General features: G+C 44.2%; 1 protein-coding gene across 1 annotated transcript in view; it reads left to right on the top strand.

Moving 5' to 3' along the window:
- COL19A1 (collagen type XIX alpha 1 chain) overlaps window positions 1-19,510 on the top strand; it is a 424,857-nt gene that overhangs the window by 373,706 nt on the left and 31,641 nt on the right. The window contains exons 40-46 of the mRNA XM_070450224.1: window positions 2,892-2,945; window positions 7,349-7,393; window positions 10,277-10,321; window positions 10,423-10,485; window positions 15,255-15,290; window positions 15,426-15,470; window positions 18,242-18,412. Coding sequence (XP_070306325.1) covers window positions 2,892-2,945; window positions 7,349-7,393; window positions 10,277-10,321; window positions 10,423-10,485; window positions 15,255-15,290; window positions 15,426-15,470; window positions 18,242-18,412 — 459 coding nt within the window. The remainder of the gene's footprint in view (window positions 1-2,891; window positions 2,946-7,348; window positions 7,394-10,276; window positions 10,322-10,422; window positions 10,486-15,254; window positions 15,291-15,425; window positions 15,471-18,241; window positions 18,413-19,510) is intronic.

The raw sequence follows: 19,510 nt of genomic DNA, 5'->3' as shown, positions 1-19,510 counted from the left end.
TATTTTTTTATTTATTTATTTTGTTCCTTGCTTTTAGAGACATGAATTAAGTGGGTAAAGCACAAAATTGGAATCATAAAATATGAAATTAACAACTGTGTAATCCTTCAGGTTTATCTTAGATAAATCTTTAGATTGTTCCTTTGGAATTCATGTTACCAGTTACCCCCAGGTAGACAAATACTACCTCATACTACAGAGATAAGCCAAGAATGGTGGAGTCACAGGTCACTGAATGAAATGAAGTGAAAGTCATTCAGTCGTGTCCGACTCTTTGCGACCCCATGAACTATACATTCCATGGACTTCTCCAGGCCAGAATACTGGAGTGGGTAGCCTTTCCCTTCTCTAGAGGATCTTCCCAGCCCAGGGATCAAACCCAGGTCTCCCACACTGCAGGTGGATTCTTTACCAGCTGAGCCACAAGGGAAATCTAAGAATACTGGAGTGAGTAGCCTATCCCTTCTCCAGCAGATCTTCCCGACCCAGGAATCAAACCAGGGTCTCCTGCATTGCAAGCAGATTCTTTACCAGCTGAGCTACCAGGTCACTGAATAGAAAATGGAAAATCCCCTTGGGGCTTTGGGGGAAGATTTCCAGCTTCCTTCAAACCCCAGGCCACCAGACTTGCATCACTGTCTCTAATCTTCTCAGTGAAACTTTGCAGATAAAAATCACCCTTAATTGAATTTATTCTTTTCTGAGGTGATCTATTTAATTCCCTTGGTATTCACTTTATAATTGGTTTTCAATTAAATATTTATTATTAGCTACTTTCAAACAAATGTCGATTGATTGGCTGAACACTGTCCAACCAATTCCTCTGCCCTAAGGATAACTGAGAATGTAAACAAAGAGAATCAAAAAGCTTATTTCCTTTGTCAATAACCCAAGGCCTCTATTACAGAGCTTCATTCAGAATAGAATCTAAACACCTTTTCTTCTGATTAACAGGTTACATATTGGTAGATGTCTGAAAAGATTTTTGGAGCAAAGAAAGTATCCAGATCATAAGCTTCTCATTAAGTATCTCATAGTAAGGACAATATCATAACTCATAATAGAAGTTAGTGTTGGTGGTATTTTTGAAGTAGATTAGTATTAGGCATGCTAAAATACATTTACAGAGAATGAACTTGGAAAGCTACATTTTCTATATGATTATGTTTAAAGCATCCAGTGTCCTAAGAAAATATTTGTAGTTAACATTAATTCATGGGTCACAGCAAACTGAGGAAAACTCTTAAAGAGATGGGAATACCAGACCACTTTATCTGTCTCCTGAGAAACCTGTATGCAGATCAAGAAGCAATAGTTAGAATTGGACATGGAACAATGGAGTGGCTCAGAATTGGGAAAGGAGTACATCAAAGCTGTTTATTTAACTTACATGCAGAGGACATCATGCAAAAAGCCAGCCTGGATGAATCACAAGCTGGAATCAAGATTGCCAGAAGTATCAACAACCTCAGATAAGCAGATGATACCACTCTAATGGCAGAAAGTGAAGAGGAACTAAAGAGCCTCTTGATGAGGGTGAAAAAATAGAGTGAAAAAGCTGGCTTGAAGTTCAACATTCAAAAAACTAAGATCATGGCATCCGGTCCCATCACTTCATGGCAAATAAAAGGAAAAAACAGATTTTTTTTGTGACAGATTTTATTTTCTTGGGTTCCATGAAACTAAAAGAAACTTGCTCCTGGGAAGGAAAGATATGACAAATATAGACAACATATTAAAAAGTGGAGACATCACCTTGCTGACAAAGATCCATCTAGTCAAAGCTATGCTTTTTCCAGTAGTCTTCTACGGATATGAGAGTTGGACCATAAAGAAGGCTGAGCCCCGAAAAACTGATTCTTTCAAATTGTGTTGCTGGAGAAAGACTCTTGAGAGTCCCTTGGACTGCAAGGAGAGCAAACCAGTCAATTCTAAAGGAAATCAACCCTGAATATTCATTGGAAGGACTGATGCTGAAGCTCTAATACTTTGGCCATATTATATGAAGAGTTGACTCATTGGAAAAGACCCTGATGCTGGGAAAGATTGAAAGCGAAATGAGAAGGGGGCTACAGAGGATGAGCTGGTTAGATAGCATCACTGACTCAATGAACATCAATTTGAGCCAACTGTGAGGGAGAGTGAAGCACAGGGAAGCCTAATATGCTGCAGTCCATGGGGTTGCAGAATTGGACACGACTTAGTGACTGAACAACAACAATCAAGCCACTTAGTCTCTTAATTTAAAGCCCCTAATGTTTATTGTTGTAAGTTAGCAGCTTCCTTCACCCTAACCTTTCTAAATGGGTTCCTTGAGGACCTAAAGTCAGCTGTGACCACACACCAGTATATGAAACAATTTTTTTAGCAGAAAGGCTTACTCATCTCCTCTCAGTGACCCGTCAGCAGTGACTGCCTCTGGGGCTGTCCTCTGAAGCGCCCACAGTTCATGTCCAGCTCCAGGGAGTATTGAGGGATGATAAACTTTGGTTTGAGAGCTCCATCTTTAGTCTTGTTTTCTGACAATCTAGAAGCCTTAGGTACCTCACAAATGCAAAGTTTATTAAATGCCAGCCTTTTCTTCTATTTCTTATTGAAGCTGGAGTTATCACTGACTAGAGGAATTCATTCAGAGAAGATTAGTCAGAATAAAAACAATTAGAAAAAAATATATACTTTAGGGAATAGCTTTATTTTCTGGCTCTTTTCAAATACCAAATGCAAGAATACAGATGCTTGAAAATAGAGCATTCTGTTTACTTGCTAAATTACCAATCAATATTTGAGAAAGTACTTTCTAGGCAAAAAAAATAAAAAATCCTTGCTTTTGAAATCAATGATTTAAAAACCTTTGATTGTTGCTTTTGTGTTCTTATGTTCATATTTAACAGGGAGAACCTGGTGCAATGGGGTTGCCAGGACTAGAAGGATTTCCTGGTATAAAGGTAAGTGCAAGGTTAAGCGTGTGTTCACCAGTTCAACATTCAAAAATGTTTATTGAGCACCTACCATTGAACCAGAAGCTCTTTTAGGTTTGGGGATACTTAAGAGAACAAAATAGACAGAAATCTCTGTGCTTGTGAAAATTGTGTTTTAAGCAGGGAATGCAGAAACTAAGAGAATAAATACAAATAATTAATAATATTGTTAGTAAGTGCTGTGGAAAGAAGGAAAACGTAGAGGAGATTAAGGGATCAGGAGTGTGGAAGGGGAGAGTGTGATTTTAAATCAGGTGGTCTGAGAAATCAGGAGCTAAGCAAAGACTTGGAAGCAGTCGGGGGATGGAGGTGGTCAGTTAGCTAAGCCCCTGAAGCCAGAAGGAAGAAAGTTCCAGGCAAGGTGAGGAAGTTCTTGAGATGTAATGTATAGCACAGTGATGCTAGGTAACAATACTAAACTGTATGCTTGAAATTTTCTAAGTGTTCTCAACACACACACCCACACCCACACACACAGTGACCTGTGAGATGACGGAGATGTGAATTAGCTTGATTATGGTGATCATTTACCGATATATATGTATATCACATCATCAAACTGTACACCTTAAATATAAACAACTAGAAAAAGAAGGCCTTACATGCCCTGAGACAGGAGCATTCCTGTACATTCAAGGAGACCCGGGGAGTGAGCGAGGGAAGCATGCTAGGAGATGAGGTCAGAGAGGTGGGGTGGAGGTGAGGGGCAGGTGAGGTGAGCACCCTGCCCAGCAGTCTGCTCGCTGGCCCATGGAGGACCAGGGCCAGTCTGCAAGTTTTGTCATGGGTTTGGAGGCAAGGTAAGCACAGAGATGGAGAGTAAACGTTTAAAAAACTTGACTTTTGACATTGCCATAATATCCAAACATGTGATCCACATTGGTTCATGATACATTAGAAAATAAATAAGCAAGTAAAGTGGTCCTTCACCACAGGTAGTTTGAGAAGCACTAATTAATAAAGAGGCTTATCAGCCATCGTAAAGACTTTCTCTTTCACTCTGAGTGAAATACGGAGCCGGTGGTGGTTTCTCAGTAGAAAAGTGACGGACCTGCAACTGGAGTATAAGGAAGGCTCCTCTGTCCATGGGATTCTCCAGGCAAGAATACTGGAGTGAATTGACATGACCCAGGGATTGAACCCATGTCTCTTACATCTCCTGCATTGGCAGGCGGGTTCTTTACCACTAGCACCACCTGGGAGCCCCATGAGACAGGGAAGGCTCAGACTGTTCCCATATATGGGGCAGTGGTGTTGGTTCAGACAAGAGCAGAATCAGTGGAGCTCATGAGGAGGCTGAGGCTCTGGACGTGTTGTGAACGAAGGGCAATAGGACTGATGGCATGTGGGTCTAAGAGAAGAGTCAGGGATGGCTCCATGGTGAGCACCTGAGATGATGGCATGTTATCAACAGAAATGAGGGAAGCTCTACACAGAGTCTGTTCAGAGAGGGTAGGATGAGAATGATCCATAGTATAACTTTGGATGTGTGACCAATTATGGGAATTATCTACTAGACAGCATAATGGGGGTCCTGGAGTAGGCGGTACAATAGAAAAGTATAGAGTTTAAAAAGAGGTCTAAGTGCAGATATAAATTGATTGTGTAAGCCTATAGGTGCTATCTGAAAGTCAAGAGGCTGGATAAGATCACCAAGAGAATGACAGTACATTTTTTTAAAAGAGGAAAGGATCATGGACTGAGCCTTGAAGCCCTCCAATATTAAGATCAGGAAGAAAGTAGAGGGTGAGCAAAGGAGACTGAGATGAAGGGACCAGAGAAATAAGAGGAAATGTTGGTGCCCTGGAAATCAGTGAAGATTGTGTATAGAAAAGAGTGATCATCTGTCTCATATCCTGCAAATAGGTCGAGTAGGATGGCCATGTAGGAACCGTTCACCAGAGAAATGATTACTGTTTCACTGTGGTGGTAAGAAAAATTTCTGGACTTGAATGGTCTAAGAGAGAATGACCCAAAAAAAAAAAAAAAAAGATTTACACAAAGCGAAAACAATGTTCAAGGACTTTTGCTGCAAAGAAGAGTGAAGAAACAGGCCAGCAGCTACGGGAGGAAGCAGGGCTAGGTGCCATAAAATAGATTTTAAGACCACAGAAGTACCAGACAGCTTCTAGGCTAAAAGAAAGGTCTGGTTTAGTAAAGGGGAAGGAGCGATGAGATAGGAGGAGAGGGGAGAAGTGCTGGAGCGGCATCTTCAGTAGCTAAGAGGGAAGGGACCTGGGGCATAAATGCCGGGCTTCAGAGAGGAGCCCGGATAGTTCATCTGTGGTAGCTGGTTGGAACCAAAGTGCAGGGAAACAGGAGCGGGGACATGGGCACATGAATTGATTGGAGTCTACAGAAGTTCTTGCCTGATTGCTTCAGCTTTCTCAGAGGTGGAGGATCAAGGTCTCATCTGAGAGTGAGGGAGGGAGAAGAGTTTGGAAGTTTGAGGAAAAGGTCTGCTACGAGAAGGCAAGTCCAGGAACCACAGAGTACGGTGACTGAGCAGAAGCCCCTCGAGACTCCTGGTCATAAACTGAAGTGAGATTGTGTCTATGCGCACAGAGAGGAGGGGAGCTGGGTTTAAACGAGCTCCCGTTTGGACAGATAAGTGAGAGGAGCGAGGATGGGACTATGAGCCAGCAGTGTGTCGGGAGTGCTTACAACCAGTGACCACGGGATCCAAACTAGGTGAATAAGCTAGAGGGGCCGTCTAGGGAGGGACAGAAAATGAAAACTTTTCTACTAGGTGGAGTAGAGGTCTTTGTGACATCAAAGTTTTGGGGAGTTCGAGGTACTCAAGGCATGATTTACAGTAATGGAAGATGGTGGTCCAAGGTTGAATGCAGGCAGTGGAGGTTACAGAGACAGAGTTATTGTTTTTGACAAGGTCTCAGGAATAATTATGGAAATAAGAGTTCTGCCAGATCATTAAACTAGACTGGTTCGAAGTACTGTGAGACCCAGTTGTTGGAAGAACCATATTCTCAGACAGGAGCCCTCTTAACTTCATCTTTATCAGATATGCAGGTATTTCCAATGAATGAATAGCCCCAGCACATTCATTTCCAAGGTAAAAACCCTGCAGTTTAAAAGAGCACAGTGGAACTGAGGACTACCTGTTTTGGTCCTTCACCCATTTTTCTATTAGTTCTTTTTTTTTTAACTGTAGCTATGGTTTATATAATGAAGACACTACTATATTGTATGATGGAGGCTTTATCCTAGTTGGTCCTTGCCTTTCAGTTTTATGTTTAATCTTACAGAATTTATATGGAGTATACTGTAAAGAGAGGAATTAGACTTTTTCCAAGAAATTATTTAATTATTAGCACTATTTGTTGAATAATACAGCCCTTTCTTTACTAAAACCCTATTATATATGTTGGTCTGTTCCTGAAGTTTCTGTTATATTGCATTGATATACTGCTTAATCTTGGGCCAATATTCCATATTTCAATTATTATAGCTTTATTGCCTGCTGAAATATGGTATCACTAATGTCGTTATTATTCTTCTTTAACTTTTTCTCTTATCCTCAAATATATTTATTATCCAAAGTGAACTTTAATATCATTTGATCAAGCTGCAATTTGTAAAAATTGCATTAAATTTATAAATTAGTTTGGGCGCAATGACACCTTTACAACGCTGTCTTGCCCTCCATGAGCAAAACATCTCTCTCCATTTAATCAAATCTTCTTTTATGTCCCTCAGTGAACTTACGAAGTTTTTTAATGTCGACTCTGCCCAACAAAAATTGCCATTTTACTGCCCTATATATAACCATAAGTATTTTTAGCCTTGTCAGCTTTATCTAAAATACCACATTGCCTTTGGAAAAAAGGTTGAGTCATTCCACTGTTTAGAGAAATTCCAGGGGTCTTATTGGCCTCATGAGGAGAAACCACAAAATCCTTAGTTCTAAACACATCATTTTAACCCTACATCCAATGAGACAAGTCTATTGAAAGCTTTTCAGAAGACATTCAAGGCCTTAGTTTTTTAATTATTGGTAATAAGTTACTTTTGAATATGTGGAATAAAAGTATTGGCTAATTTTACCTGTAAGTATTATGGGGTTCTGTCTTAAAGAATAGGTTAACAGAAATGATACCGTAAATGCTTGTTTTCATTAGTACTATTATTTGCTTTGGTATTATGGGGAAAAAGAGAGAGAGAAGTCTTTAGTAGGTTCCACTCGCTGCAGTTCTTATTTTATCCTTTCCCCATCTGGCCTCTAGCTTCACACCAGCTAATATCGACAACATTTATAAGTTCCGAAGAGAACTTATAAATTAGTATTTGAGCATCAGTGTTAGCAGTGGAGATTGTGTAGGTTGATTCTAAGCAGTACATGTTTTTTTCAGGGAGATCGAGGGCCGGCAGGTCCCCCAGGAGCGGCAGGAATCTCGGTGAGTTCAGTCTATCTCACGTTGTTCTCACAGGTACCAGCCGCCAAAAGGGCTGGAAGCACTGGCTGACTCCTGAAACTCCCAGTTTAAGAAACAAAACCCCAAAAGTTTTTTTAAACCCACCTGTTTCTCTCCCACCTCAAGAATGCTCCTGCCTTTATGTTCATCTTTTAAACTTTTTCCTTTATTTTTTTCTTCCCAACTCAACTTTCACGTGCAGAGGGAAAGCCCATTACCTGTGCCAATGCATCAGTACCACACAAGTCTGAGAAACTTGTTGGGTTTCTCTATTCTTAGAATATTTCAAGGTTTCCTAATCTTCAGAAGGCAAAGTTCTCATCCTCAGGCAATGTGCTTCAGTATCTTCGTATTAAGCTGCCATCTGCCTGAGTTTTCCCCCAGCCTGGTGTTATTAGCGGAGCTTTATTGCTGCTAATGTTTCCTCATAAACTAGCCCTTTAAGCCTCTCAATCATTTTTGTTGCTCTCTGGTGTCAAATGTTTTAAATCTCATCAAGGTCTTTTCAAATGAATAGGAAGTGCACCAGGAAAGGTTAAAATCATTTCTCAGAGCCCTGGGGATCATTTTGATCTTCATTCATGATGCGCTAATTAAAATTTTGTGGTCAGGCTTTATGAATAAGAGCCCATTTATCCTCACCAGGTGCCCTGCAGGGTGAGCCAGGGTAGGAAAGTCAGTGGAAGCCCTGTGCTTCAATCACAGGAACGTGAGGAAGACAAGAAAGGGCCCTACCATCTCTGCACCACCCACTGACCTCTGCCAACACCCACCAGCACCCAGAGCCTCCCAACAATCCTCCCCCCATCCCTCAAAAGGCCAGCAGCCACCCTGCTTCCCTCTGTCTCATTGCTGAACCTAACAACAAAAAATAAAGACCCGTCCACACAGCAAACCCCTCCAGTGTCCTCGTCTATAAAATCCCATGGGCAGAGGAGCCTGGTGGGCTGCAGTCCATGGGGTGGCGGAGAGTTGGGCATGACTGAGTGACTAGCACACTCCATAGAGAGGCATCCTGTATGGAGGATGACACCCCCTTCCTGACCTGTTTTAGGTCAAGTCCTGAAGTGACTTAGCAGCAGCAGTCTTAGTGTGATTGTAAAAGTCACATGAAAATACTTTATTTAGCAAGCACTGCAGAGTTTTTGTTGTTCAGTCACTAAGTCCTGTCTAACTCTGCGGCCCCATGAACTGCAGCACACCAGGCTTCCCTGTCCTTCACTATCTCCAGGAGTTTACTCACATTCATGTCCATTGAGTCAGTGATACCACCCAAGAATTTTTATACCAGAAAGCATTCTTCTTGAAAACTGGCTCACACTTAATCCTGTTCCTCCCCAGCTCCCTACTGTTCTAGCAACATATTGGTACCTGCCTTTGGGATCACCTTGGGTCCCCTCACAACCTGCATCTCTCATATTCACACCCCATTTTTGTTTCCCTATGGCATGGTGAAGTGTAATGCCCTACTGTATTCATCCAGGTGGGACTCTAAATTATGTTCAACTAAGTCTGCCATAAAAGCAAAAATACTAGCAACCACTGAAGTATTTAAAAGATCAGTGACAGACTCAAAAGACAATCCAAATGAATAATTCCAAGAATATTTTTGAAGGATGCAGCATGATTGAAATTAGAGGCTGCCCTGCCACTTGTTTGCGTAGATCTAATGCATTTACCTAAAATGCAGTTTTCATATCTCGTCATTAGGATTAACTGACAGTTACAACAATGGGGAAGGGTTAAAAAAATGCATGCTATATATATAAAAACTGGCTATAAAAAAAGTTTAAAAACTGTTACTTTAGTTTTTATAACTGGACCTTATTGCGGCTCAGAAAATGAAATAGTTCAAAGATTCTGGAAATAGCTACACACCAGTGTGAGTGTACTTAATACCACTGAATTGTTCACATAAAATGGTTAAAATGGTAGATTTCCCGTTATGTATGTTTCACCACAATTAAAAAAAAAAATTTTAAGGTGATGGTTCTGGTTGAAGCAGGGATGTTCCACTTGCTCTGCACATCACAGACCTCTGCTGAGAACCAGAGGGCCCAGCCCTGCTCCGCCTAGAAGTCTGTCCCTTCCTATTGCGTAAACAGGCCATCCAGAGCCTTCCCGTGGCCTTCCTCCCCTCCCTCCCGGGAGGGCAGGTGCATACTGGGGGCACCGTTCCCGCCCCAGGTGCTCTGAGGTCCCTGCTGGGGCTGCCTGGCCTTTGGGATCTTCATCTGGAACTCCAGGCGCAAGTTCCCTGCGCCCCTGAGTCCATGCCAAGGCCCTTTGGGACACTGGCTTTCTCAGCTCTAACGCATGCCCCAACTCAGGTCCACGAGATTTCAGGAGCTCCTGCCACACTTGGGCAGTGGGGGCCCAGGATGCTATCTCGGGCCTGCGTCTGCCTCCCTTCACCACTCAGCCATCACTGATCTGCCAAGGGGCTGCCAGCAAGTAGAGAAAAAGCCCAGGTTTCCTTCCCTGGAAACCTGCTGGGATTTCTATGGTCTCAGCCCCACACCAACATCCCCATCCACATGAGGTTCAAGGGGAGGAGGTGGCTTCTCAAGGACAGGATCCTCAGGCCTGGTCTGGACACTTGGGCTCGGCCCACTGCTACCTGCGCTGGTCCGACTCCCACTCCGGTCTTGCCCAGTGGTCTCTGGTGGACACCCACACATGCACTGAGGGACTGCCTTCCTATCTGCACGGTGGAGTGTGGTCCCCAGACTCTGTCCAGCGGGGGTGGTGCATCAGTGTAGAACCACACCTGCACACAGGTGCTGACACGCGGGTGTGGAAGGAAAACACGTGGCCTTGTTCAGTAATTTAGCGCCTAACATTTCCGGTGATCTGATTCCTCAGGGGAAGCCCGGAGCCCCAGGCCCCCCAGGAATTCCGGGAGAACCGGTGAGTTCCTGTTTCTTCCCTGGCGGTTGTCCTTATGTTGACTGCATGCAGTTCTAAAGCTTTTCTTGGCAACTGATGTTTGTCTGTGGACATGTCTACAGGGGGAGAGAGGCCCTGCTGGAGACGTAGGTTTCCCTGGACCAGAGGGACCCTCAGGAAAGCCCGTAAGTCTTTTTCATTATTTAAAATTTGCCTGTTTAAGAAAAGTTCTCAGCATTGCCTCTTTACTTGTCACCTCGAAAAGTGAGATTTGAATACATAGTTTCTGAGGAAGTGAGAGCAGGTCTGCCACTGGCTTCTTGGGGTGTGGTTCTCCCTGAGGGCCCAGCTCCCTGTGAGTATGTCTTAAATCACCATGGGAACAGTGAGGCCTTTTATTTTAAGTGTCAGGAAATTAGACTCATTATTTCTTAGGTCTAATGTTCTCAGCCCAGTGAAAAGTGAAATGGCCTGTCATATCCTGAAATAGGCAGACTCGCAGATTTAACACCTGTGTATGGAGCTACAGTAGAAAGAGGCTCTGTCTCAGGTTCCCTCCTTTATCTGTGGACTTGTCCTTACACCTTCGTTAATCACTGCCAAATGCATCACCCACTCATGTCCTAAAAGAGCTCTTGGCTACTGAGACATAACATTGATATGACGTTGTAACAGTCATTCTGATTAATTCAGTTCACTCAACATATGAAGCAGACAGAACACATTCAGTCCATTCAGCCCACCCCTGCCATGTGCTAAGGGTGTGCTGGGCCGTGAGGGAGGGGGCAGATAGAGGAATAGCCAGGGTGCTCTTTATAGACGTCCCTGCTCCCTCTGCTGGTTTCTGTACCATGGATTGGGTGGGAACAGGTTGCTGTTAGGAAGGGGGTGGCTGAAGGTGACCAAACAGCACAGAATTCAGGAGGCTGCTCCGTCCCTGTGAAACCTCAGGGTCGGGGCATTCCCTGGCCACCAGCTCCCCAGAGGCGCAACGTGAAAAAACCGAAAGTATATGCAGTTTAGAGTCAGGGAGATCTGGGTTTGCGATACGACTCCAAGGGTTTGTGAGTCACTGAGGTGACACGACATGGTGCGATGTCCAGTGCCTGCCAGGGAAGGTGGTCCGTTAACATTCGTCTCAATCTCCACCTCCTCTCCCCTGCCTTTTACCAACTCCCCATCCCAACCCCTGTCAGATTCTCTCAGATGCCATCGCGTTCCCAGGGAGTTATGCAAAAAGCAATTTATTCAATCAGTGAATGCTTCTTGAGCACCTGTGACATGCCAGGCACTGTTCCGGGTGCTTGCAGCTCCTCGGATTTATACTCTAGTGTAGGGATACGAACCAAAAACAAACAGGCATGGTTCAGATAGAAGATGATCTAAGCAGGGTAAAGCCCTGGAGTAGCATTTCAATAGGGCGGTCAGACAGGGTCCAGCATTGGCGCAAACCCTGTATGATGGGAGAGCTCAAGCCATGGGGAGGTCAGGGAGACAGCAGGGATGGGGACATTGTTTTGAGAAAAAGGAAAGGCTAGCAGAACCTGCCGCGTTGAAGGAAGGGCAGAAGGCACAAAGTCAGGAGGAAGGTGAGCTGAAGGAGATCAGGAGAGACATGGAGAGGCAGGCAGTGGCCAGACTGTGAGGAACTTCTGAGTCAGGGAGGCAGTTCGGGTTTCATTTGAAGTCTGATGGAGACCCATTGGAGCATTTGTAGTGGGTAAGGAAGTGACTGGACTGCATTTTCGAGGACCACTCTAACTCCTGCCTGGAGAGCCGACGATAGGGAGAAGGGTGGAAGCAGACAGAACCTTGAGGAAGCTTTGGCATGATGTGTCTTGAAGGCAGAGCCGTCAGTACTTGCTGATGGGCCAGATGCAGTGGGTGAGAAAGAGATACAGCAAAGCTGTGGTTTGGAGTCTGAGCAGCCTGGTCAGTGTGGTACATTTGGTGAGACCGGAAGGACGGGAGATGGGTGAATGTGGGAGGAAAAACCAGGAGTTTACTGCTATAAAATGTTCATCTTGAAGCACTAGTAGACTGCTAAGTGGAAGTGTCAAGTAAGCGGTGGATCCTTCTGGAATTAATGGAGAGGCCAGGACTGCAGAGACTGATTTGGGCCTTTCAACCTGAGCCTGGATGAAATGAGGTCACTGTGAACTGGGAAGAGAACAGAGACACTAGGAGAGGCTCTGGCTGACGGACTGAGAAGGGGCAGCCAGTGAGAGGTGGAGAAGGCCGGGCGAAGGAGAGTTCCTGTATGTGGAGGGAGCCAAGTGTTTGAGAGAATGGAGAGGAAACCGCATGGAAGAGTATCAAGGGAGCTTAAAATTCTCCCCTGGGTTTGGAAACGCAGGCATCACTGGGGGAGAGCGTACAGCATGATGGTATCGTGATAAGAATGACCTGGTTGAGAACTTTCCTTGTGGTCTTGTGGTTAAGAATCTGCCTGCCAATGCAGGAGACGTGGGTTCCATCCTTGATCTGGGAAGATCCCACGTGCCACAGAGCAATTCAGTCCACGCTGTGAGCCGCAACTACTGAAGCCTGAATGCCTAGAGCCTGTTCTCCGCGGCAGCAGAAGCACTGCAATGAGAAGCCTGTGTGCTGCTACCAGTGAGCGTCCACACACAGCACCAGAGGCCCCTTCATCAATGAATGAAAAGTGAAAGTCGCTCAGTCGTGTCAGACCCTTTGCGACCCCATGGACTACACAGTCCATGGAATTCTCCAGGCCAGAATACTGGAGTGGGTAGCCTTTCCCTTCTCCAGGGGATCTTCCCAACCCAGGGATCGAACCCAGGTGTCTCCTGCATTGCAGGCGGATTCTTTACCAGCTAAGCCACAAATATAAAAAAAGAATGACTAATGATATAAAAAAGAAAGGGGACATTGGAAGATACAAGAGAGTGGGCTCTGAGTCAGGAGAGAAGACTCACACGTGGAAACTGGTCTTCACAAGGAACGGGCAGAACCTCCTTCTTAAGAGGAGGGAGGAGCAGAAGTCAGAGTTATGAGCACAGGTGGGTGGGGCTGGAGGCAGAATGGTGAGTGGGTCCCCTACTGCTGTTTTCTCCGTGAAGGATGCAAGTCATCACTGACCATGAGGAATGGGCTGGTAATGCTGGTAATGCTGGAGGTTTCATGAGACAGGAAAATAGGTGCAGGTACTTTTGGAAAGAAGCAGTCAAGTCGAGAAATATCGAGGGGTTGCTTGGGAGCTGCTGCCACAGGTGTGCTGACCAGAACACCTGAGCAAGGGCCCCCTTCTTCTTCAACCTCAGGCCACTGCTCAGATGCAGGTGTGTGGTAGATGGACACCTGAGTTAGAAAGAAGCGTAGGGGTCTTTAAGATAAGTGAAATGAGAGGGAGAAAGGTAAATCCATTGAGGTTTTTGTAAAAATTTCTGAAACCAGGACCTTCCCCACCCCCTACTGGTGACAAAGAGCAAGTTAATAATATCTTCATAGAGAAAAGAGACAGGTTTCCCTGGTGGCTCAGTGGTAAAGAATCTGCCTGCAATGCAGGAGACGCGGGTGTGGTCCCTGGGTTGGGAAGATCCCTGGAGGAGGGCATGGCAACCCTCTCCAGTTTTCTGGCCTGGAGAAGCCCATGGACAGAGGAGCCTGGTGGGCTACAGTCCATGGGGTCGCGGGAGTTGGCCATGACTGAAGCAATGAAGCAGCACTAGCGGAGAAAAGAGAACGCATATGACAGTCACTAATGAATTACAAAAGACAGGAAATTATCTAGAAGTTTGTTCATTTTCTCGTATTGCTACCAAAAACGTGAATTACATTTTTACACCAGGTTTATCTTCTCTTATTCAAATGACATGGTTGTTTCTTTCACATCGTCTCCTTAACCAGCTTTATCTTTTGCTTGTGTTTCTGGATGGCATGAATCCATAGAACTCGATGTTTCAGGCAACATGGTCTTAGTTAAAGTGCTCTAGGTAATTCCCAGGATTTTCAGGGAGCTTGGGGGAGTGGGCTAGGTTCCCAACCCAGTGTGATTACAGCAGTGAAAACACTGTTTGTCGGGAGATCCATCCTTGTAGACTCCGTCCCAGCCCAGCGAAAGTCTCCCAGGCTTTGCAGAGGAGGGAGTCCCTGCGCCTGCCTGCTGCCGAGAAATCACTTCCTCGCCTTGGTCTCCCTCTTCAGGTCAAAGTTCGGAGACAAACCTGCTGTGGCTCTCTCAGTATCTGATGTGATCCTGAGTGCTTTCCCCAGCCGGGGCTTCTCCTGGGCTCACGAATCTGCAAGCAGGACTAGGCTTTTTTATCAACTACGGAACTGCCTTGTAGAGTTTGAGAAGCTTCCAGTTTACTAAGAAGAAACCAGTATTTAATACTCTCAGAAAGCACAATTACAAATTTCTCACTGTCCTTTCATATTTTTCAACTGAAAAATAGCAGTTGTCTCTGGCTGACAGTTTATTTCATAGCAGGATCAGGCTGTAGCCATGTTATGAATTTATCAAGCAACAATAGAGGCCATTTACTGAGAATGACTGTCTTAATTGTTGAAAGTGAGCAATGAATATCATATACTGGCCACCCAGCACCATGGGAAGTCTTCTTATTTCTCAAAATGGACCTAACGTAATAAGTGAGGAAAACAACCCTGTTGACTATAGTGAGCTAGGCATTTTCTGTTATTTCCCTAAATTCCTAGTTTTAAGGCCATTATTTATCCTCACTTTGTGAGTGGAGAAGCTGATGCTATTAAGGTTAAGTAAATTGCCTGAAGTAAATGGAACTCGTAAGTTATAGAGTCAGAATTTAAACTTGGGGCAGATTCTGTTGGTTTTGTTTTCTATTTCACCACACTGTCTCACCAAAATCTCGGTGGCGATATGATAAAGTCCTTGAAACTTTACCCTTTTGTTGCATTTAATTATTTCTGTTAATGCAGAATCAGAAATACTGACCATTATTTGTCTTTACAGGGAATAAATGGGAAAGATGGATTACCAGGTGTTCAGGTATGGAAAATGCCATTGAAAATAAATGTTCTAATGCAAAACTACATCCAGATCGCCTGCCAGAATTCCTGGTGGAGTCGATTGATGAGAAATCTTGGCAGGCAGTGATTTTTAGTGCTGACATTTGTTTTTCAGGGCATCATGGGTAAGCCTGGAGAGAGAGGCCCCAAAGGAGAACGGGTATGTACATTCCTACTATGACTGTTAAGTCCATCTCCACAACTGCCCCATCATTCGAATTACACCATGATATTTTTAGACCTGCTAGAAATCTCCTGATATGAAAAAACTTACCATGTACATAAGCCAGGATCTCTGCCAGGCATAAAACAGGGCCATTCGGGGACCCAGCAGTAGGCCTTAGGGCAGTTACGCCTACCTGCTTGGCCTTGATTCACAACTATGTCTGGTTTGTGATCCCAGTTTGGAAAGCTCCTATCAGCCTCCTGTGTCAGATACATGACCCACTGTACCCATCACCCATGTGCTTTTCACCTAGAGTAGGGTTTCTCCACCTCAGCATTGTTGATGTTTGGGGGCAATAATTCTTCGTCATAGGTGCGCATCCCACGCTTTGTTAAGATGTTTAGCAGCATGCCTGGCCTCCACCCACTAGACGCTGTACCATCAGCCTCCCTCCAGAACTGTCACCTTGCATTTCCACATGCCTCCCAGGGAGCAGAGGTGTCGCTGAGGACACCCCCACCCCCAGTCTGGAGCAATAATGCTTGGTGGAATAAGGGGCTGGGGTCGGAGGTAGAGAAAGACATATAGAGCTACCCGTAATGCCAGTTCTGGTGTGTGCTTTTAGTGATGTTGTTTTGGTTGTTGATATCAATGTTGCAACTTCCCATTATTTTCTCTAAGAAACCTTAACATTTTCTACTAGAATTGGATTTATTCCTTAGCCACAGGTTCCTTGAGCATTGTTATTTAGGGGTTCTTGTCAGGGCATGGGGGCATGTTCTTATGTACTGGTGTCTATTTTACTTATCCTTACACAAATAATCTGGCTTCCCTGGTGGCTCAGTGGTAAATAAGCTGCCTGCAATGTAGGAGACCCAGGTTTGATCCCTGGGTTGGGAAGACCCCTTGGAGAAGGAAATGGCAACTCACTCCAGTATTCTTGCCTGGGAAATCCCATGGACAGAGGAGCCTGGCAGGTCACATGGGGTCACAAGGGTTCCATGGGGTCACAAAGAGTCAGACATGACTTAATTATTGAACCACCACTACCACCACACAAATAATCCATGATAACTGAAGAAAATACAAAAATAGAGAAACATAAAGAAAAAAGAAAAAAGTCTACCTTATTTCACTACACAGAGATAAGCACTATTGATATTTTGGGCCTATTTCCATCTCACTGTTATACATAATATAATATACATGTTTGCTTAATGCATCGATGCAAGTGAGCATATACTTTTAAAAAAAATGGGTTCATACTTTTTGGTAAATGACTCTTTTCACCTAACATATGATGACCATCTTTCCACGTCAGAAAACCTAGATCCACACAGACCTTTTAGTGGCTATATGTTATTCCAGTATTTGGATATACCTTCTCCAAGGTATGTGGAAAATACCTTGCCCCTTTTTCTGGGATATTTAGGTTCTTTCTAGTTTTTATAATAAACATCCTTGTACCTAAATTATAAATAATTTTAATTGTGTTTATTTTGCATATACTCAAGGTGTGCTAGCAGTTCTTCCGTTTCTCTCTTTTTTTTTTTTTTTGTCTTATTCATCTCAGATATTTTTACAAATGTGACCTGGGTTGATATACTTGTATCAGACATTTTTTTTATAACTAAGGCAGTAGAATTTAAATTAGGTCCAAATGATTTTCTTCTTTGTGCATGGCTTCATTCTATATCTCTTCATTTAGGATCAGATAGACCTCAGTAACTATTCATTCATTTCATTATTTTTTAAATCAGGAAAAATAGAGTTTGAACTTTTGCAGAAGAATCACAAATAGAAGAATAACAGTAAAATACGGGGCAGGTTAATGCACCAATCTTTCATATTCAGTGTGATCATCACCTCCTGGAGCTGTGGAACTAATATTTGAAATGCAGAAACTGAAATATCTGCCAACATACACACATATTCATTCATTTATATTCCATCTCTCTCTCTCTCTCTCCCTCTCCCTTGCTCTTTCATACTCTCATGCACAAACTTATATGTAGTAAACGCCTTGCAGGAAAAAGTCAGCATTAAAGAAACTTCTCAGATTCAAGCACATCTAATTTGTTACAGCATCTCATTCAATGAATTTTCTTATAGTTCATTTACATTATTGAGTAAATGATCTCAGTAATGACCTTCCACCCGAGTCACCTGCTTTGAACATTCCCAAAGGCTGTTTTTTCTCACCTTCCTCAGTCACGTCCCTTTAGGACATAGAATGCACTCACACATACACACACACGCAAGTGCACACATGGGTAAATCATGAGTGCCAAAACCAACCCACAGAAACTAACAAAGACCAAACATACAGGAGAAAGCATAAAAAGAATAAAGTACCTGATTTAGGAGAGATTTTGAGCGTCCTGAAGCTTTTCCAAATGGAAGCTTTCAGTGATGAACTCTTCTTAGCCATCGTCCTCTGTTATCGCAAAGGAGACCCAGGCCTGAAGTGGCGGCGCCACTGTGGACTTTCAGAAATGCCGTCAGTCTGGACTGACAACGGGGTGCAAGTTAGCTCGTCACTGACTTGGAGCTGAGCGCTTTCTGAGTGCCAAGTTAACTCACTTCTCAGCATCTTCTATTCAGTGGATACTGCTAACAGCCCCCCTCTAGGGACAGGAAGCAGGGTGCAGAGAGTTTAATCCACTTACCAAAGGCTCCACAGCTAACACATGCCAGTATGAATCCAGAACCTTTGCTAACATGGTTCTAGAAGAGATCATTCTAATTCGTTTTTTTCCCAACAGGGTGATCAGGGAATTCCAGGAGACCGAGGCCCACAAGGTGAACAAGGAAAACCAGGCCTTCAAGGGATAAAGGGGGCCATAGGTCCTGTGGGGCCCCCAGGAAACAAGGGCTCCCCAGGGTCCCCTGGGCATCAGGGCCTGCCAGGCCTCCCCGGCCTCCCTGGCTCCCCGGTAAGTGGGCAGAGAGCTTCTGGAGCTCCTGGCTGGGACTGCAAGTCATAAACCTTTCCAGATAAAATGAACCTAAGCTGGCCTCTACAAGCGCAGCAATCATGTCATTTACTTCAAGTGATGTGCCAGGTCCCACACTGAGTACTCACTGAACATTCCCTCCTTAGATCCTCACAACTAACCTGAGAGGACAGGTGACCTCACCTTCCACCTTGACAAATGCAGAAGCCGAACTCCGACCTGTCCAGGCTCACAGTGATCTAGGGGTCAGACAGACCCAGCTCTGACCAACTCCAGGGCCTTGCCCTCAAATACGATCGATGGTAGCCCCTTCCACTACACGGAAAACACACATCTATCTATGTTAAAACTCCATTTTGTTGACTCTCAGAACAACGAATCTGCCCTGAGTGGTGCTTTGAAGTGGAAACCCATTTGCCCAAGAGGGTATCTGGCTAAGGAGGCCCGTGTCTTTATAAGCATCCTCAGGAGGTGGTGGCTGGCCATTCTGCAGAGGAACTGAGTCAGAGTATGTCCTCTTCAGGAAGTGGGGGGGGGCAGTCCTAGTGTGAGACCAGGAAATGAAGGACATGCTGTCCCCTGATAAACAGCTAAGTCCAGAGGTTGGGCCGAACTGGGCGTTCCCACCATACTCTCTCACCCACTCTCGCTGTGTTCTGCTTAAATCAAGCCTGAGCAGCGAACTCTCAGTGCTGCGCCAGCCTGTGGTACTAGATGCATTCATTCAAACAGTGAAAATGAAATACTGTGAAGTCCCACAGAAGCTCTCACTCTGCCAACACATCATACTGTCTTTAATGCCGCACATGTATCCGTGGATAGTAACCACCAAATGCAAAGCAGAGTAACAACATACTTTGAAGCCTTAACCACTGTGAAAAATAATAGCTCCCTTTTAAAACTATCAAGGTCCTGAAATAAAACATTACTATTATAAATGTCAAATGCTATTATAAATGTTAGGCTCTTGGTCAAATTCATGTAGATTTATTTGTAAAGAGGTTAAAAAGTCAGGTGGCATCATCTACATACTTCCCTTTACCAGACTCCACAGCATTTTCTATCAGGAAAATTTCA

Source organism: Odocoileus virginianus, chromosome 19 (genome assembly GCF_023699985.2).
Source record: "Odocoileus virginianus isolate 20LAN1187 ecotype Illinois chromosome 19, Ovbor_1.2, whole genome shotgun sequence".
Classification (NCBI taxonomy): Eukaryota; Metazoa; Chordata; class Mammalia; order Artiodactyla; family Cervidae; genus Odocoileus; species Odocoileus virginianus.
This window is presented reverse-complemented; position numbering and strand designations above follow the sequence as displayed.